The 21,068-nt window shown below is 47.1% G+C and overlaps 1 protein-coding gene across 1 annotated transcript in view; it reads left to right on the top strand.

Moving 5' to 3' along the window:
• Positions 1 to 21,068, top strand: part of LOC115325132 (tumor suppressor candidate 3) — a 59,124-nt gene that overhangs the window by 25,270 nt on the left and 12,786 nt on the right. The window contains exon 7 of the mRNA XM_029985834.4: positions 466 to 549. Within this exon, the coding sequence (XP_029841694.2) occupies positions 466 to 549 (84 nt within the window). The remainder of the gene's footprint in view (positions 1 to 465; positions 550 to 21,068) is intronic.

The raw sequence follows: 21,068 nt of genomic DNA, 5'->3' as shown, positions 1-21,068 counted from the left end.
GGCACCTAGAATGAGAGAGTGTTCATGGTCACATGGTTTATGGACACCATGGTGTGACTAACTTGGGTAGTGTTGCCTGGTCGCCAGATAAAAGTGATAAAAGTTCGTAAATTGAATATTGCAATTACCAGAAGTCAACAAGTCGCGTAACTTGGTGTATATACGAAGTAGCCTATGAGCATTGCATTTCAAGTATAATCTACCTATTTAATTTTCGTGTCGTACCCCTTTAATAGAGATGTCTTGAACATGTATTCTTACACAATTCCTTCACTCCTTTTTTGACAGGTATGGAAAGATCGTTGTTGTGGATTTCCCGCAGTATATTTATTTCGGTTGTCTATTGTTTTGTACCCCACACCTGTAAGGCCTAATCAAAGCATCTGCCATGCCTTTTGAGTAAAGCACCGTGTTGTTCTTCCTCTGGTGTTCTGACTGTCTCCCGTTGTTCCTGTTTCGTCGCAGTGCATCGTGTTTGCAATGACATCTGGCCAGATGTGGAACCACATCCGTGGACCCCCGTTCATGCACAAGACGCAGCGCGGAGTCGTGAGTACCTTTCCGACCGCTCGGCATTTTATTGACAGGCAGGAAGTCTAAACTAGTCCGAGGTCACAACGACTTGCTAACTCTGACACCTTTTACTTCATACAAAGTTTTTTATGTTTTCAATGTGCACGACTGTTTTGTAGCATTTGGGCCAAGTTGATCTTTAAAAACTGCAGGGGTGGAAGCACTGCGGCATTGTGCGCCAATCCGCTTTCACTGCGCCATCCTTCTCCCAAGCGGAAATGTTGCGCCAAAACTGTGCGAAAAAGCATAGTTTCTTTGTTTGTAGATTTATTGGAGTACTTTTGTCTACTGGTCACTGGTTTAGCGTGTGGTGTTCGTTTAGATAATTGTGAACCGATGTCAATGTCAAAGTAAACGACTCTCGTCAACTTTGTCAAAAAAAAAAAATGAAAGCCGTTTACAACTCCCTGTAGCGCCGAATTTGAGCGCAGCTCTTGAGGAGGAGGAGGGAAGGGTACTGGGGGATCAGTTGACCTTGGAAGGGGGGGTTGGGGGTCACGTGACCTGGGAGATCACGTGACCTCGGGGAGGGGGTCACGTGACCCCCCAGGTCACGTGACAATGACGTCCTCAGTGATGATGACGATGACGATGCAGATGCCGATTACGTCATTGGCATCCGCATCGCCATCGTCATCATGACTGATGACGTCATCAGTGACGTCACTGATGACGTCATCGTCATCATCACTGATGACGTCATCGTCACGTGACCTCCCAGGTCACGTGACCCCCCCCCCCCCCTTCCCTAGGTCCTCCCGAAGAAACCCGAGGTGCTTCCGAGGTCCTCCCGAAGGAACCCGAGGTCCTAGGGGGGGGTCACGTGACGATGACGTCATCAGTAATGATGACGATGACGATGCGGATGCCGATGAAGTCATTGGCATCCGCATCGCCATTGTCATCGTCACTGATGACGTCATCGGCATCCGCATCATCATCGTCATCGTCATCGTCGCTGATGACGATGACGTCATCAGTGATCCCCCCCCCCCCCCCCTAGGTCCTCCCGAAGGAACTTGAGGTTCTCCCGAGGTCCTCCCGAAGGACCTCGGGTTCCTTCGGGAGGACCTCGGGTTCCTTCAGGAAAATTTACCCATAATGCACCGCGCAATTACGCCGACGGCGACGCCGACGCCGCTCAAGCCGGAAACGGGCGCCTAAGAGCTGCGCTCTAAAAATTGCGGCAGCTTAGCTCAGCTATATGTAGCTTGAGCTTATGCGCACAAAATGAGAGGCGCTATCAAGCGGCTTCGGTGCAGCGTCAGACTTGGCTACTGCGCAACGGAGGCGCACAGCTGGGCACGCGGCGGCACCAGTGCGTCTGCCGCGGCTACGACGTCACTCCTCTGGAATGCGCAGACCGGCAAGGCGGGCGCGGCGGAGCGCGCAGTGGCAACTTTGCGTGGCTCTCATAATGAGCCGTGCTCATTATGCGGAGCTTTGCCGCCGCCGCTGCGCGTTACGCATAATGAACACGGCTCGCATAATGACCACAGCTCATTATGAGGGCCACGCGAAACTGCTCAACCTCCTCGGCCAGTGTAGCTAACGCTACAAATGTTTAACATGTTATTAAAACGTCAAGTGCCTCTTTTCATCCGTGGAGAGACTGACAAAAGGCGACTACCTCTGATAAAATCCAAGATCGAACTGATTCGGGTTTTTATTTCCAAGCTATCCTCTTGTTCCTCCATCAGTGGCTATCGCCACAAAGCCCCCCCCCTTGGAGATGGAGCCGTCCCAGTGAACAGTCCTGCAGTGTTCCATGCGGGTTGCGGGTGCTACTGTAGAGCTCGAGGTAGCTTGCACGGTAGGAAGATCAGCCGGTTCAGCGATCGTATCACTCAACAAATGTCGGCTTGAAGCGGGCGAGGGACACAACCGTGTTAGGCCATTAAAAATTGGTCTGGTTTTTTCGGTCGTACTCGGTTGTATATGTGTGAATGGCGCTTAAAGGGAAGCTACGGAGCTTCTTGGAAAAAATGAGTTCGAAGTGAATTCTAGTGTATTTTTACCCCGTGAACCCGAATACCCAAACCATTTGCTGCTTAAGTATTGTTAAACGCGTGAAAAACGCGAAAGACAGTCGCTGTCCGTGACGTCATCGACGGCTCTTTTGGCTGCCCAAGGCTAAGGGGGCGGGGCTTCAGCCTTATTTTGAAATTGCTCTTGTGGCTCTCCGGCGCGTCGCATTGAAATAGAATTTTGATATCTGTTATTCTAAAGGCCAAATGAACGCCATTCAAGCGTTTTTTCTCAAATGTAGAAGTGCCCCATCTTCCCTTTAATCGGTCGGCGACTGCAATGACTGAGGCTACATTAAAAGGCACTCACGAAAGGCACTATGTCATTTGCTTCGCAGAAATGGGATACTATATAGTATTGTTAAATTTTGCATTAAAGTTGAGCCGAAATCTAAAATGAAACATTGGCTCCGTCTAGCAACATTGGCCTCAGGCCGCCAAAAACATGACTATTACGTGGAACGAGATGTCACCTGATTGTTTATGCGACGACGGGTGGGATTGGAGCGGGCAAGTGTCAGATGCATTCGTTATCTGCACTGCACTCTTCACTATGTTATGGCGTCCACGACATTCAACGTCGTCTGCACAACTGCCGCATCTGTCTGCGCACGTAATGTGAAGGAAACTCCGAGAGACAATAATCCCAAACGGTGACACGACAACAACGGTTGTGACGCGGGAGACGGTGGTAACAGTGGTACGGCTCCCAAGGAGCGCGCTGCACAGGCGCGTTTCGCTAATCACATGGACACTGCTGAGCGCTCAGAGGAAACGCTGCTCATGTCACCCATTACGCTTGCCCAGAGAAGGTCATCACCACTGTCACAAAGAGGCAATGGTGATGACGTTTAGCTCAATGTTGGCTACACCCTTGACTGCGCTATTGGTTGCACCTCAATTCGGCCGCTAGAGTAAGCCGATTTTTGCAACTTGGTGCCTGGCAAGTCCTTGTCAAGGAAACCCATTCCGTGCCACAAAGTAATCCTGGTGACAATCCCTTGGACGCCATAGCTGGTACCGAGCCAGCAGATATTCACCCGGATCTCCCACCAGCCCTGCTTGGGGACCATTTGACTACCAGCCAGCGGTCTGCGATAAGGGAAATCCTAGCCCAGCACCACAGGGTTTTTGCACACCACGAAGACGACTTGGGACATTTCACGGGCAAGCAACATCGCAAAGACCTGCTGCCAAATGCCTTGTCTTACAGCCCATACAGGTATGCTCCTGAGGACGTACAGTTCCTTGAAAAGCAAGTGCAGAAGCTCATGGCCCAAGGAATTATTCTTCCAGCATCAGGCTTGTGGGCTTTTCCTGTTGTCGTAATACAGTCGAATCTCGTAAATTCAAACTCGAGGGGGACCAAAAATTTGTTTGAATTAGGTAAACGAAGTTCGAATTAATGAAAGCTCATTAAATGGAGTACATTTATTTTCACCGATCACAAAGGGATGCAATCCGTGATGCATGCCTGTGTGTGGTTCTTCAGTCGTGAATCAACAAAGATCGCTTGGAGCTTGGAGACCAGCTCTAACGTGGCATCCGCATTCTCCAGGCAAGAGTAGTAGCACACAGTGGTGTCCAGCGCTTCGAGTGCTCTTCGTGATGCTGTTTCTTCCGCTATTTCCGTCTTGGAAAGTGCGCCTTGGTCAACTTCTTGCAGTATCTTTACCTTCGTCTTGAGGTCCTTTGGTGGGCAGTACGTGCCCCATCTCGCCATGACGCTTGGAATGGAGATAACATCAGTCGCGCGCCCACCAAAAACACATCAAACCACAGCAATGCGCGAGTGCAAGACAAGAAGCGGGACTGTCGGGCTCCCGCTGAAAACACAGCGAACCGCAGCAGTGCACGAGTGCTAGGCAAGAAACGGAACTGTCATACTCCCGCCGAAAACACGCCGAAGAGCAACAGCGCAGCAAACTTCAGTCACGCGCCCGCTGAGAACACGTCAAAGCGCAGCGACGCGCGAGTGCAAGGCAAGAAACGGAACTGTCACACTCCCGAGTGCTGCCGAAAACGCGCTGAAGAGTAGTGGCGCAGCACTGCGCAAGAGAGCATTCAAGTACAACACGTGATCGGTTGTCATGGTTATTTGGAACTGGAGACGTTGAAGGCGCCGCCGCGTGAGTTAGCCCGCTCCTGAAGGCATGTTCGGCAGCGCACGATGTTCGAATTAAGTGGCGCGGGCGTTTAAGCATTCGAATTACCGGGCAGTTTCGCCCATTGAAATACATATAGAGTAGTCCGGACCACAGCGTCAGTTCGAATAAACAGAAAGTTTGAATTAAGCGTGTTCGAATTAACAAGATTCGACTATATCTCGTGAAGATAAGAAACGTCTTTGCGTCAACTATGCGCCTCTGAATGACCGCACAATCCCAGCTGTGTACCCCTTGCCTCTTGTGGATGACATCATCCAAGCCATTGCCAGATGTGCATACTATGCGTCCATGGACTTGAAGTGCGCATACTGGCAAGTCAGCCTCTGCCCCCAAGACTTTGAGAACACTGCATTCAGCACCCACAACAGCACCTACATGTGGACTCAAATGCCGTTTGGCCTCAAAAATGCGCCGTCTACGTTCCAACGCATCATGCAGTCAGTCTTCCAAAACCTACAGCCTCGCCCCGACAAGTCGGGTATGAGAGTGTACCTTGGCGATGCCCTTGTCTACGCCCAGTCCTTCGACACCTTTGCCCTTCTTTTCCAAGAAGCCCTCCAGCTGCTTCAAAATAGTGGCCTCAAAGTCTCCTTGAACAAGTGTCGTTTTGGCCTCTCGGCAATCAAGTTCCTAGGCTTTGTTATCTCAAGCAAAGGTCAGCAGCTTGACCCAGATTAAGCCGCCTTCATCTGTCGCATTTCATGTCCTCAGGATCAAAAACAAGTCCTCTCATGGGTTCAGACAACCAGCTACTACCGCCACTTTTCAAGGACTTTTTCAGGGTTGTAACCACACTACAAGCCCTGATTGAATCCCCAGTCTTTGCGTGGACTCCAAAGTGCGAGCAGGTGTTCCAGGCCATCCGCACAGCACTCACACAGCCCCCTCTTCTTGCCCACTTTTACCCGGAAGCCCCCACAACAGTAACCACTGATACTTCAGGATCAGCAATCGGAGCTGTGCTGTCACAAATCCAAAGCAACAGGGAGGTTGTCATTGCCTGCGCAAGCCGTGCCCTCATGCCAGGCGAGTGCAAACTCCACAGCAATTTGTGGGAATGCATTGCCGTGCATTGGGCTATCACAGGCAAGTTCCGTCAGTACTTGCTTGGCAAGAAATTCACCCTGATCACAGATAATTGGACGGTGGTATGCTTGACTAAAAGTGTAAAGCCCTTTCGCCGGGTCCCTTCTGTGCTGATGGACTTGGTAGAGTTCAAATTTACAGTGCAACATCGCCCGGGACGTCAGAAGGTGGTAGTGGATCATTTGTCATGCTTATCATACAGTCACCTCAGTCCCTATCTGCCATGCAGTTGGAAGACTCCGAGTGCGGTCAAATCCTCCAGACTCTACCCAACGAGGAGTCCCAGGAGCTCATAGTAGTGGAGAACATCCTGTACCTCCGGTCAGTGTCAGGGGCATTTGTCATTGTGGCTCCGTTGGTGATGCGCCCAGCTATTCTTCAAGCACTGCACAACTCAGCAGGCCGTTTTGGCACCAAGTGGACGTTTCACAAAGTTCAAGAATGCTACTGGTGGCCCAACATGGAACAGACAGTACAAAGCTATGTATCATCTTCTCAGACCTGCCAACAATACAATCGCCCGACTTCCCACAACGTTGGTCTCCTCGGCAGGATGCCCACGTCGGGCATCCCTTTCTCCTTCATCGCCATGGATCATGTGACCATGCCTCCCACTGGATCTTCCCGCTACATCTTGAATGTCATTGACTTTGCAACTCGCTTTATTGCCCCTGGTGCAGTGTCGTCAGGGATGGGCAAAATACATGCAAATATGTATCAAAATACAAATACAAAATACTTCGTCAAAAATGTATTTTATTACAAACCTAATTACATTTCTAAAAAAGCATTTAATTACAAGATACAAATACAACGAAATGTATTTGGTCTCCCTCCAAATACTTTTCCAAATATATTCCCCAAAATTTGTGTCAGCGACTTCAGGGCACCTGCAACGGGTTTCTGGGTATCTCATTTTAATTTTTCATCGCACACTCGGGAGTTAGTGTGCGAGGCTCTAGTAGCGTAATAGAAATATAATCACAAAAAATGTAATCAGCTTGGACGTAAAAGGTGAAAAAAGTACAGAGCTTCAAGCAGCTTTTTTTGTCGATAACATTTTGGTATAGACTAACAAAGAACCGAGACGACCAAGACGCACAGCACTAGCTAGAGAATTTTTTATTGTTGCAACTCCCATCAGTTACGAAAATCTGGATGACCCGCGCATTTAGAATGTTCCAGACAAAAATATGGATGGAAATCAGGCTGGAAAGCATCACAAGTTGTCACAGGCACTTATTTAGCCAGTCTGCCTGTGAACGTCGATTTCGTCACTATTTTTGCCCTGGACTAGCACCGTAATCACAAAGTCACTAAACGGTTGTGCTTGGTTGAGAGACACTGCATTCGGTGCAGAACATAGTTTTCTTCCTGCTCTGGACAGTGGCAATAAATTTTAGGGATGTATTTTCGCCCACAAAATTGTATTTATTACAATTGTATTTAAAATACCCACAATTTAGTATTTAAATACACACGTCAAATACATTACCCAATTTGTAATTAAATACAAATGCAAAATACACAAAGTATTTGAAATACATATTTCAAATACTTGTATTTGAAATACTGCCCATCTCTGAGTGTCGTCTACATCCTCAAGGAATGTTATATAGTCAAACCTCGATATAACACACTTCTATGTAACGAAACCCCCGCTGTAACGATGTACATAACTTTATTTAACCGCAAGTGTATGCAAGCCATGTATGTTTTACCTGTATGTAACAAAGTCCCATTCGCCGAATTTTCGATGTAACGAAATTTCATGGACAATTCTTCACAAACTTTTGGGTCCCAAAGGAGATTCTGGAAAGCACATGCACTGAAAAGGGCCCCCGACAAAGCGCAAAAGGTGAAACTAGCCGAATCTGGCGAGTGTGGCGTAGAGGACGGCCACTGGAGGACACCAGAGCCGCCACCGTTTCATCCGTTGGCTTCATTCGCGCTGCGTAGTTCGTTTCAAGGCCTAACTAAAAGCGTGCGTTTCTTGTTGTCCTGGGTGATGGAGCTTTGAAGGCGATGGAGCCACCCCCGACAACGTTGACCTCGACAACTTTCTATAGACCGTTTTATCGTGGGTAGCGCCATTTTGAGAGCGAGAGAGAAAAGGGGAAAGGGCTACCGGCGCTTTCCCCCTTTCTGATTGTGTAGAAAGAGAAAAAGTCCCGGATGAGAGGCTTGGCCGGTGTTGGGTGTCTGCTGTGCCCCAACTTCTTTCGCGCTTTCTTTTCTATTTTAGACTCGCAAACTTAATTAGAGCCACGGGCTTCGATGGCAACAGTCCCCCGGTCATCGGGACACCATTGCTCGGTCATAGGGTGCACGAATAACGACAAAAAGCGTCGAATACCGCCCAAGGACCTCGTAGCTTGCATGGAATTTGGCAAGGCACGTGCGACTGAAATGTTCTGAAGCTCCACCGCTTTCCATGTGACTGGAAATGATGAACCATTCACAAATTTTTGCTTGCAATAGGCCCATTTAAACTCAGCCGTTTTTAGTAATGAACAAGCGATACACGAAACGGGAACCTCAATAACTTTTGTAAACACCCGGAGCTACTACATATCGTTTTGCTGCGCTGCTTTTATCTTGCGTGTCCGTGTTCTTATATCTCCTTGCGGATGAACGACGAAGTCGTTCTAGATGTGCTCATATCGAACCTCAGAAAGCGTTAAAGCAGCCACGAATTGTTTTACTATTTGATGCGATATTTTGAGCACTAACCTCTAATTTCTATCACTGACACGTTTGCTGCCGCTGTTCCCCCCATTGCCACACTGGCGGATGCCATGACTTGAACAAAGAAACGTACACACTGGGCTCGAAGACGCAGATCGCAACACACGAGTCTTACCCTGGAGCGACTATCCAGCGCTTCAAAGCGCCCAATCAACGGAAACAACCCAAAAAAACCCACCAGCGGCACTCCAAAAAAAGCGCTTTTGCCGGCTCTCTGGTAGCGCACAGGGGATGGCTATTCAGGAAAACCGATAGAACTACCTTTTCAACAATTTCTAGCCTCACCCGGCGGCGGAAATAAGCCTTCAACTAAGTGTTGTAAATGATGAAATCGAGTCAGTCCCCACTGCAAATTATCAATATTAAGATAAATTCAGTTACAAAATTTTACAAGCTGAAACAGCAATTATCACGAGAAAACTGGCACGCACCTTGCGAGCGTACCCCATGTTCATCGGCGGTACAGCGTTCGGTGCACGCTCCATTCACAAGCTGTTCCGAGCACAGTCGAGAAGATGGTGTTGAGGAAATGTCTTTTCGGTTTACGAACGCAACCCACTGCCGCCAAGACCGGGGTCATGTGGAAAGCGATGGAGCTGCAAGACATTGCAGCCGCTCTCGCCTTGCCGGATTCATTGCAAGCTACATAGGTCCTCGGACAGTATTCGATGCTTTCTGTCGTTATTCGTGCACTCTATGACCGAGAAATGGCGTCCCGATGACCGGGGAACTGTTGCCATCGAAGTCCGTTACTCTAATTAAGTTTGCGAGTTCAAAACAGAAAAGAAAGCGCGAACAAAGTTGGGGCACAGCAGACACCCAACACCGGCCAAGCCTCTCATCCGGGACTTTCACTCTTTCTACACAATCAGAAAGGGGGAAAGCGCCGGTAGCCCTTTACCCTTTTCTCTCTTGCCCTCTTTCAGTAAAACGGTCTATAAGCCGACGCTGCTGTGATTGCAACGGAGGAAATGACCAAGTGAGGCGACAGCTAGTGATGTTCGTGGGAACTCTGAAGACGGGGATGACATCGAGCCTGATGAGCGAGACAGCTGCGATGTGCCCAGTAACCGTGAAGTGGTGGACGCAATCAATCTCTTGAGGCAGTTCGCAAGCACACAGCAAGACGAAGACGCGATGCAGGCCGTCCGGCTATGCGAACGTCGCGTGATGCCAATAATAATGCCAAGAGTGGCCCAGATAAAGGTGATGGACTACTTTCAACCGTAATAAAGGCGTCCTCGGTGAGTTTTGTGCACCCGAGAAACATGTGTGGAAACTTTCTTTAACGTTAGCCCCGAATTTCTATGTAGCGAAATTTCAATGTGACAAAGTAAATTCAGAATTTTACCAACTTCGTTACATCGAGGTTTGACTGTACAGCATTTGCATCGAACATTCTACAATTATGGCACCCAAGACCATTGCCTCTGCAACGGGACACTGCTGACAGTCTCACATATCATCTGCGTCTTGGAACCATTGTCCTGGCCTCTCAAGCTTCCAGAGGCTGCCTTTGGCATCAACATGTCAGTGAACGCCCAGCACAAGCTTTTCCTCCTTTCAACTTCTGTTCGGCTATGTGCCGAAGATCCCACTTTAGCATCATTGCCAGCGCCAGCAGTATAGTCTTACGGAACGAATCATCGACACAACAACCCAACGACAGGAGGCAGCAGCCAATTCAGAAACTGCGCATGCGTTGCGGAAAGAGCGTTATGACGGCACCCACCGCCCCTATGGCTTCACAGCGGGTGACCTCGTCTGGGTAAAGCGACAAACACCGCTGCCTCAAGGCAAAATGGCCCTGCGCTTTAACGGAGTGTACAGACCTGTTGAACAGTCCACACACCATATTTAGGGCCTTCCGTATGTCCGGCACGGGGCCACACCTACTCAATCAACCTCGAACTGTGCACGTATCACAGATAAAGAGGTATGTCCCCCCTGTCTCTCCAGTGGTTATCCATACACCGAGCCACACAGCAGAGCCGTTCACCCAAGCTGCAGAGTTTCTCAGCCAATGTGCAGAGCAGCCTCTCCTGTCGGCACCTCAACTGCCGGAAAGCCAGCGCTCGCCGACGAGAGCCCCGTCGCTCTCTCCATTTACAAGATTACATCTTGGATTCAACCCTCGGACATAGTGTTTTCCGATGTGCCAGTGTCATAAGAAGTTCATAGTGCCAACAAAGAGTCTTGGTCCTCTCAAGCAGGGGTGGGATGTGAGAGCTCTCCCTTCTCAAACCCATCGAGTAAGTCACGTTGTGCACCGAGAGAGGGCGCCACTCGTTCAGGAGCCACCTCGCTGCCTGAACTTACCTCGCAGCACGTGGAACCAGTTGTTCTCTCACCACCAGCGCGCCAAGTCGTACGTGTAGACGAACCCGCTCTATCTATGTGTATTCGTTTCGTGCTTTATTAAACTGTTATTTTCCTAAAGTGCAAGCCCCCCTGCCAAGCCTCACACCTGTCACACTTCTCCCTCCTAGTCGACATGGCTCGAAAGAAAATTCATGACTCCACCACAGGCCTTTTCGTCATCGGCCAAACCTCCACACTCATAGTTTGCTTTCACACTTCGCAAACCGATACAGTCCCCTTACGGGCACTTGGTGAGCGAATCCCCTTTGCTAACGGTAGCTCTGGACTGGAACAAACCGGTCAGGCATCATGTCATCCACCGCATCATCACCAGCGGTCAACCTACACACGCGAGGTCTCGTCGGCGAGCTCCCGAAAAGCTTTACGTCGCTCAGCAAGAGTTTCAACACATGGCTAAGATCGGCATTGCTTGTCCATCCTCGAGTAGTTGGTCCTCTGCCCTCCACCTAGTCTCTTGGGGTTTGGGCAAGCCAGCGGGCACGGAGAGAGTAACTAAATATCAGTGCACCATATTTAACCGGACGACGCAAAAACCTACTCCACTGACGGGGGCGACCCACGGTACCAAAAGCGCGCGATATGTGACGTCTTTGGTACTAAGGTTACTACTGGTCAGAGCCGCTAAAAGCGTCTTTTTAGTCGAAATACAAAATATAAGTGGCGGGAACCGTTTCAATTATTTATAAAAGTAGTTTTTGTTCAGTATTTAGATCAGAAAAGAAACAAATGCAGTTTATAAAGTACGGAAACAAGAAATGACCCGTCGACATACCCGCCACCAAGCGGTGGAAAAGGCGGCGCATAATAGAAAAGAGTAGTGGGATCAGGCTCCGACACGGAAAGGTCCCGGATGTACGCGGCGGCGCTGTGGTCGTTTATGGACTGGAGGATCCGACCAGCTCCGAGCGTTCTGAAGGCCTTCGGCGAGCAGCTTTGTCTTGCGGTCCGGCCGTTTCACGGGACCGGATCCGCTGCAGCGGAGCTGGTCCTAAGAAGTCGCAAAAGGCTTAAAAACCGGTCTGGTCTCTCTCGGTCATACTCGGTTGCAAGAGTGTGAACGGACCGACTATTCGGACTTCGCTGGGACCGAAAAAACGTCCGAATAATGGAGCAGTCTAAAAAATCAGCAGATTGAAAACTTGCCTTTATTACTTCCAAGTGGGATTGAAAAAGCCGTAAATAGTGCCTTTCTTAATGTTACGCCTGCATGCCTTGTTTTAGTTTATGCCTCCGTTTGCGATCGGCAACTTTCTGTTAGCTTGAGAATCACTGCCTTCTTTTCTGGCGTTATGGTTGAGTACTTTCTGCACTTCTTAAAGACACATTGCGGCGGCAGAAGAACAGATGGGGCCATGACATCCAAGGCAGCGTTGTCTAAACGAGATAACAGGCGCAAATCTATGAGCACAAAATGGCGACTGGCGACGCGAAAGTGGGGCGGAGGTGGCGGAGGCACGAAGGGATGGAAGGAAACAAAGCAAAATGATGATAATGATGATGGTGATGGCGTGCAGCTAAATGGAAAGAAAGGCTAGCATAGCGTCACCTAGCGGTAGGAATTAGGAGTATTGAAGTAGTGCTGCCAAACCAAGCCGATCCATTTGCAGCCAACATAGAATCCAAAATGGCCGCTTCTCGGTGGTGTTTCCCGCTGGTCATTCGCGACGATTTTATCCGAAAAATCAAACTTTCGGACTTCAAGCTGTCCGAAACATTGGTCGTCAATATGCACTATTTCTATGGGGTAATTCACGGTCCCTCCTTTAGGTCCGAAATTTCGAACAAGTCTGAATTATTGGAGTCCGAAAGAATGGTCGGCGACTGTATCCTAAAATTTGCTAATTTGAGCGGAGTTTCACTTTAACGTAGGTACTTTCTTATACTATTGCTGAACAACATGATGCTGTTATATCAAATCTTTTCGTAAGCCCACAAACAACAGACTGACAGAGACCGCTCACGACCCAGGAGCTTTTTATTCGTGCTGCAGCCCCACCATGCATAACGTTTGGCTTAATTTCTGACAGTTTATAACTTTCTTTCTATGTATTCTACAGTCATGAAGTTAATTTTAAATTAATTATCTATTTCTTATTGATGCTCTAATGTCTCGATACCTATTACATTTATTCTGAGTTGTTAGTTCAATATTTACTTTTAATGGACCGCTGTTTCTGATATTGAACAGTTGTTTTCTCGACTTAAAACGTCTCAATGTCCACAATAATTTACACGCGTGGTCAGCTGGATATGGTGAATTAAAATAGTAAGCAATGAGCTGTACAAAAATTGTGAATTTTTAAGTAAAAATTAGTTTAAAATACTATTATTTTTTCATGCAATGAAAACGGAATCACGTCGACTAACGAAAATAACGAGGCTATTGAAGTATGAACCATCTTTAGGCTTCATACTTTAGTGGATATGCAGTTCCTGCATATCGATAGATTGCATGTGAATTTCAGTTTCAATCGCAGACTTTTCCCATTCAGTTACGGCAGGTTGCAGTTTTCTAATATCAATCACAGGTGGCAACATGTGTTCAAGAATAGCTTCCTTTGCACTTGTCATGTGCCTCTTGGAACGCTATGCGAGAAACAGAAATGGCGCCAGACGTGTGGGTGTCAGATGCCTGAATGCCCCGCAGTGAGCGTGCCGGAGATGTGAAAACAACAAGCGCGAGGCTGCAAGTGGACTACAGCTGCCTTTGCGCTGTGGTTTAAGGGACTAGAGGACTAGGATTAAAAAAGTCGCCATTAGATCAGGACGATTTTCACGTTTTGTTCGTACCACATATCCTGGAGACGCGAGCTGATAGCGTAGGCAGCTGCTCCTTTGCTCGAGAACAGGTGCAGCGGGGCTGCGTTCTCCAGAAAGCTCGTGCATCGAGAAAGAAGTGAACGGCCAAGGATGTCAATTTCAGGAGAAAGAAAAATACCACACTGTATCAAAGTGCCACCACACACAATTTATTGCATTCGTGCATGGGTCTGGAAGGCGACCCCATCGCCGTCTGTTGGTGCAGAATTGCACTAGCCAAGCACGGGCTTAGCGGCTGGGAGTTCGTGCACTTCCCCAAGAAATAGCACACGGCCGGTTTCCTTCTCGCGGATGTAGAAGAGGAAAGGTCTATCCACTATGAAGCGTCTTGGAAGACTTCTTCCTATGTCCACTTTTGTTACACCGGTGGCAACCGTGCCTTCTTCGTTGACCTCGATGGTTGCCTTGTGCCGGACATCGGTTACCCTCAGCCCTCTGTCGCCAGTGATTCCCGACAGATCGGCGTCGGAGAAGATTGAACGCACACCCAACTTTCTCAGGGCAGGGATGAGGCCGTACTCCGTTTCCAAGTTGAACTTGGGAAGTTGAATCTTGACAGTTTCGTTCTTCAAACTTCCCTGGATTTTTTTAATGGTCTCGACAGTTATGGCGTCCCGTAGTTTGGGAAGTCCCTTTTTTTCATGTGGAAGCACGATTACCATGCAGTGTCTGTCCCCTTTGTAAGACAGTTCTATGGCTTCAAAGTCGGGTGCAGAGGTGAACGGTACCTTACCGAGTCTCGTCATGGTTTCTACTTTAATTTCTTGAGATCCTTTGTTGTAAAAAGGAAGGGGGGATGTATTGTTGGGTTTGAAAGGAGTCTCCCAGAGCCCCTTGAAGTAAATGGCATTGAGAATCACCATTACAACGTCTGCAGGAGTTTCGAAGCCCGAGATCTTGCCTCTGGTCTTGTTCTTCACCCACTCATTAACTTCGGATTGCATATCAGACTTTTCTGCCCCCCCGTCCACCAACCGGAACATTGCCGCAAAGATGTCAACGAGCTCCTTCTGGTAACTTTTGAGGACTTTCAGGTTCTTCTGCACAAAGACTGCATTGGCTATCATCAAACTTACATTGTCATCAGTCTGCTGTTGTGCCAGAATCTTTTTGTAAGACTCCAGTATAGATTCTCTGCTGGACAGTCCTGCTGTGGTGTGGCCAAGAGCAGAGGAGAGTTCCGCTTCGGACTTGCCCCTGGCGCCGGCGTAGACCATGGCGAGTGCAACGGAGATGCTGGTTGGCGAGAAGAAGATGTTCGATTTCGGTGCTTCGCTGGACAGCTCCTTGAGAAGCTTGAGGGCAAACTGGTTCTGGGCTTGGGCGAGCTTTATGTCGCTATCTTCAGCATAGCATTCGCTGTCCCCCGCTAGCAGAACGAACAAGACGAGAAAAACCTTTTTGGCAAGCATCATCGAAACTGGACCTTCGTCTGCTTTTCCACGTTCCTTATTGTGTGTATTTATTCGTTCATGAACAATGGGCTTCTTCGATCGTAGAAACCTTCGGAATATTCGGCCAATGAAACAATGCACATCCACGTATATTTTATAGTTGCTCGTGACTTGTTCATCAGTCAAGGATACATGGAATCCATAAAGATAAGTATCTGCAACCTTCAAGCCCCAACAATACTAATTTCATATTCATATTATAGTGATCAGTGTTTGAATGCTGTCATTTAGTAATCCGCAGCTTTGTTAGGTTCTCCACTTGCTTGCCTCAGTTTTACGGCGTCATTAAACGGGCTAGAAGGAAACTTCTCTTAAGATGTACTTTGACGTTTATTACATTTACAAGCTGAGCGGTGAAAATTTCTGCGATTCGAAATTGAGCTTTAAGAACAAAAACCACAACCAATGAATTGCTTTTTTTTTTTTTAATTTTGTTATTTAAGGATACACAGAATCTGTACAAATAGGAATGCGCAACCTTCAGGCCCCAAGAATACTCATTTCATATTCATATTATTGTGATCCGTGTCCGAATGCTGTCATTTCGTTTTCCGGAGCTTTTGTTAGGTCCTGCACTTGCTTGCCTCGCTTGTTTTACGGTATCGTTAAACGGGCTAGAAGGAAGCCTTTCGGGGACATTGCCTCAAAATTCAAATTTTTCAGAAAAGAAAACTTTTTTTTTTGAAGTTGATATGTTTTACCTTTTAACTTCCAAAGAATGGTTTCAGAAACTTTCTTTCTTAAAAAATACAGGATTTATATCGCAGTAAATTATTTTTGACATGTTGGCAGCCCTCCGAGTCAGCAGGGAACAAGTTTTTGCATTTTTTAGTTAGCGCTGCTTCATGCTCATTTAACATAACCAGAACATCTCGACCCTATTGGAAGTGCCATTTACTCTAGATTTAGCCCGTGGAAGCTTTCCAAGTTTACAAGTATCAATGGCCAGGAGGACCCAATACATCCAAACAGAAAAAGTTCTGAAAATTTGGTATGAGCAATCTTATTGGTCGAGACCTGAAACAGGGTTTACGATTGGTCCTTCCCGATGACGTGATATTGTGTCATCATCAGTAACACCCTTTTACAGTATCTTCCACTTCAGATACTATTCCTGGTCTGCTGCTCTTCCTTAGTATGATTTGGCTCTTAGTTCTTGCCAGTTTATCTGTCAGGGAATGCCTGCTACACAAGTTAGCTCGCCTAGAAACGAAACAAGCCGGTAGCTATTGCCAGGGGAACAAGGAAGTCCCAAAGAGGAAGGTGCTAACAACGCGCCAGGTGAATTTTGCCTACCTCGGACTCGCAGGAAAGAAAGAAACCCAAAGTTGAAACTTCAAATGCATTTTTCTCAGTTTCACTTTTTGGCAGGAAATGTGGTATGAGGAAATGTATCATTGGATGTTTTGGAAGTGTGAAGATTTCATTCAGTGGTGTCCCGGACTGAAATTTCCTGAGGAACAAGTTAAGGTACTCATAATCTGAAAAAGCTGAATTCTTTGTGACAAAAACTGAATATTTTAAAATGCAGAAGAAATTTGTTAAAATCGTTTGCTCTTTTTGGGTGTTATTGTTTTCCTCTAGAATTGCATTTTTTACGACTAATTCTTACCTTAACTTGCAATATGGGTGTTCTACTTCACCTTAAACCAAACATTTTGTAGATTGCAATTATTTTTCCTAAAAACATTTCCTAATAAAGTAACTTTTTTCTGGAGCTTGTTAAGCATAGTATGTTGTAGAATTGGCCTACACAGCTGAAACTTCAGATGTCACCAATCCTAATGAGGTTCAATTCACCCTGAAAATCTGAATCAATTTGAGACGATGGTTCAAAAGTTGACCCTCCCAGGCCATGTCCCCCCTTGAGATCTACTTTGATGTTTATTACATTTACAACCTGAGCGGTGAGAATTTCTGTGATTCGAAATTGAACTCCAACAACAATAACTACAACAAATGATTTGCTGTTTTTTTCTAACTTTTTTATTTAAGGATACGTGGAATCCGTATAAATAAGTATGTGCAACCTTCAAGCCCGAAGAATACTCATTTCATATTCATAATATTGTTATCTGTGTTCGAATGCTGTCATTTAGTTTTCCACAGCTTTTGTTAGGTCCTCCACTTGCTTGCAACGCTTGCTTTATGGCATCGTTAAACGGGCTAGAAGAAAACTTTTTTAAAGATGAATTCCGGTGTTTATTACACTTACAAGCTGAGTGGTCAGAATTTTTGCGATTTAAAATTGAACTTCTACAAGAACAATAACCGCGGCAAATAAGTGGCTGTGTGTTTCTTTTTAATTTTTTTGATTAAGTGTGTCTCACCGGCCTTTACAGCTAGGGTGACAGAAGCAAAACACATTGCTTCCTATGTGGCATAGGGATCAGAGCAGTACAAGAGGTGATGGTCTAGGCGCAGATATCAGCAGCAAGAGCCGTTTATTAAGAGAGTTTGACCATACATTGGTTTGAATAAGCGAGCATCTCGGGGCCAACCTCAGGCCTTGAAACAGCCCATAGCGGTGGTCATGAGCTCTAAATATGTGACACGACTAATTTAAGCCGTTTTAGCGTTGCTAGAGTGAAAAAGTTTAGCTCTCGGTGACTGAAAGCTTTGCGCACGTGAGGTCTTCGTCACGCCAATATTCAAGTGTAGAATAAACGAACGTGCGCCCCAACCCAGGGCTGACTTGCTAGAAATAGCGTCTCAGCTGAGACGGGGAAAGAAAGCACTGGGCCAAAGTTAGCGCACAAGCCGAGCGGGACTCCGCGTCTCAAGACGCTTGCGCGCCCCAGCCTTTGCACTGTTTTCTTTCAGTCAGTCTCAGCTTAGGCGCTGTTCTAGCAAGCCGGCCCCAAGCAAACTGTTACCGATACTCGTTCTGCACGAACATCAGCAGTGCAGACAAAGGCATAGGCACGAGCGCTTGGCTTTGGAAAGTGCCTCTTATGCACGAGTTCTTCTACAAACAAAAGCATGTCGCTGAGCTAGGCTCACGCACCTGTGCCTTTGTCTCTACTGCAGACATTTGTGAGATGGAGTAGAGAGGCTGAGGTTGAACGCTTCTATTTCACGCTTGAAATGTCATTTGCAATATTGTGACGTCACGGTCTCCTGATAGGTCAATGCTGTCGTACCTTTAGTTTACGCTCTAACTGCGGGGAGAGTTTTCGGCGCTGGCGGCGGCCTTTGCTCCGCCCATTGCCTAATCTCTCCTGATATACGGCTCTGCCAGCAGCTAAACGGGAAACAAAATGCCACAAAAAAAAAAAGAACTTGTCTAGAACGCACAAAACTAAATTAAAGCCATTTACAACACCCTGTAGCGTCGAATTAGAGCGCAGCTCTTGAGGAGGAGGAGGAGGGAAGGGTACTGAGGGGAGGGTATACCTTTCCTCCTCATCTTACCTGCTACTCCTCCCTCCTCCTCCTCCTACCCTCATCCCTTAAGCTCCTCTCCCTCTCTCCTTTCCTTCCCCTCTTCCCTTCTCCTTTTCCCCCTCCCCCTCATCTTCCTCCTCCTCCCACTTCCTCCTTTCTGCACGGTGCATTATGGGATATTTCCCATAATGCACCGCACGGTTACGTTGACGGCGACACCGCTCAAGCTGAAAACGGGTGCCTAAGAGCTGCACTCTAAAAACATCAGACTTACTAAAAAATGAGACGTTTACAACCTCATATAACGCCGAATTAGAGCGCAGCTCTTGAGGAGGGGAGGGTATGCCCCTCCTCCTCATCCATACTCTCCTCTCCTCCTCCCGTGCCCCTCTGCTCTTCCTCCTCTTCCTCCTCCTGCTGCTCGCTTGAGGTATTTTGATTTGATTTGAACCCGCCGAAAGCCAATTTTTGGCTTTCGGCGGGTTCCTGGAAACTTCGATTCTTTGATTCATTAAATTAAGTATGGTTCATTCATCTGCACATATTCATTCATATATATATATATATATATATATATATATATATTCTGGTATTCTCACTCAACGCTTGTCCGGAGAAAGGAAATGTAGTTCCCACATCTGGAAGCTCCACTCTAATTTTGCCACTGCCAGGAAACAGGACAGGAGGATCAAGGCAGGAGAACAAAACAGCATTAAAGTCAACACTTTTACGAAGCTCGTGATACTCTGTCGGCTCTGTCGAAGACTGCTCGGCGCTTTTGATTTCCTCAGCATTAGTCTTAAGCGTGTTCCCCCGAGATGGCACAGCAGAACAGCGAGTGCGCGTCCCACGGGGCCAATGGGATGTTTTTCTGCATGACCGGTACGAAGTTCTTCTTTGTCTTGCACAAAATATTTGGCGAGTGCCGTAGGCGAGAGATACAGAGCCAGTTAAAAAAAACCATTGACTCCAATTAGGATATTCAATTGGAACCAATTCGAGCCAATGGAATTCAATCGGTTCTGGGTCATCCAACTGGTCATTCTAATTAGTTTCAATGTTTCCAATTGGTCACACCAATTAGGACCAACAAAATTCAATTGGCACTGGGCCACCTAATTGGTCACTCTAATTGGATTCAGTGTTTCCAACTGGTTACCCCAATTAGGACCAACAAAATTCAGTTGGCACTGGGTCAATTGGGATCAATAAAATTCAGTTGACACTGGGCCACCTAATTGGTCACTCAATTGGATTCAATGTTTCCAACTGGTCATCCCAATTAGGATCAATAAAATTCAGTTGGCACTGGGTCACCTAATTGGTCACTCTAATTGGATTCAATGTTTCCAACTTTATGTTTTCAGTGTTTCCAATTTTCAAGTTTCCAAAGATCGCAATTTCTTTTTTTTTCTTTTTTTTCAGTATTGCGTTGCAATAAATTTTTTTAACATCGCAATTTGAAAAGGGGAAAAAAAGTCGTACGCTGTTTAATAAAAAAAATAAAAACAAAACAAAAAAAAAAACGAAGAAAAAATACTGTTGCTAGAATTAGTCGGAATTGCCGGCAGCGTCGGTGTACACTGGGCGGCAAAGATGGCGTCGCGAGGACGGTGGATGCACTGATCTCTATGTCTATTTGCTGGATCGCGTTTGACCAGCTCCTCCTATGGACCGGAATGCGGTCACTGGCGGCCATCTTTAGGTAGAGTTATATCATCTCTAGCCATCATAGTAATATGGCGGACAGCGCAATGGCGGCAGGCTGCCATAAAAATAGCCATAGATCTAGTACACTGTACCGTGGGTGACATTTCGTGCTTGATTGAAGTTGTTCGACGAAGCAGATTCTTGAAACCCGGCGTGAACGGTAGCCTCATCTTTGAGGACCCGGCAAAAGTTCTACGAAAGCGCAGCACCGGGGGAAAGCAGCGCAGCTCGCATCAAAAGCAGACTCTGTACCGTCGTCTGCTTTCGATGCTTCTTTCGATGCGACTTTCGATACGTGCTGTGCTGCTTTTCTCCCGGTGCTGCGATTTCGTGAAACTTCTACCAGGTCCTCAAAAAGCGGACTACTGTTCACGCCGGGTTTTAAAAACATGTTTCGTCAAATAATTTTAATCAAGCAGGCAATATCACTCACGCTACTTTGACCGCAGCCTGCCAACCCACCTGCCAAAACGCTATCTGCCATGGATGGATGATAGCGGCTGCAGCAGCTTACATTGGCTAGAGGTGATATAACTCTACCTAAAGATGGCCGCCAGTGACCGCATTCGCGGAGCGGGCAAACGCGATCCAGCAATTGTCATAGAGATCAGTGGGTGGATGCATGAACCAGCCGAGGTTCGAGTTCGACCGGGTTCGACTTTTTCGAACCTGTAGTGGAAAATTCGACGAACCTTGTATTGAGGTTCGACTCG

Source organism: Ixodes scapularis, unplaced genomic scaffold (genome assembly GCF_016920785.2).
Source record: "Ixodes scapularis isolate PalLabHiFi unplaced genomic scaffold, ASM1692078v2 PGA_scaffold13__105_contigs__length_92229423, whole genome shotgun sequence".
Lineage (NCBI taxonomy): Eukaryota > Metazoa > Arthropoda > Arachnida > Ixodida > Ixodidae > Ixodes > Ixodes scapularis.
Note: the sequence above shows the minus strand (reverse complement) of the source record. Positions and strands in the feature narration are given on the sequence as shown.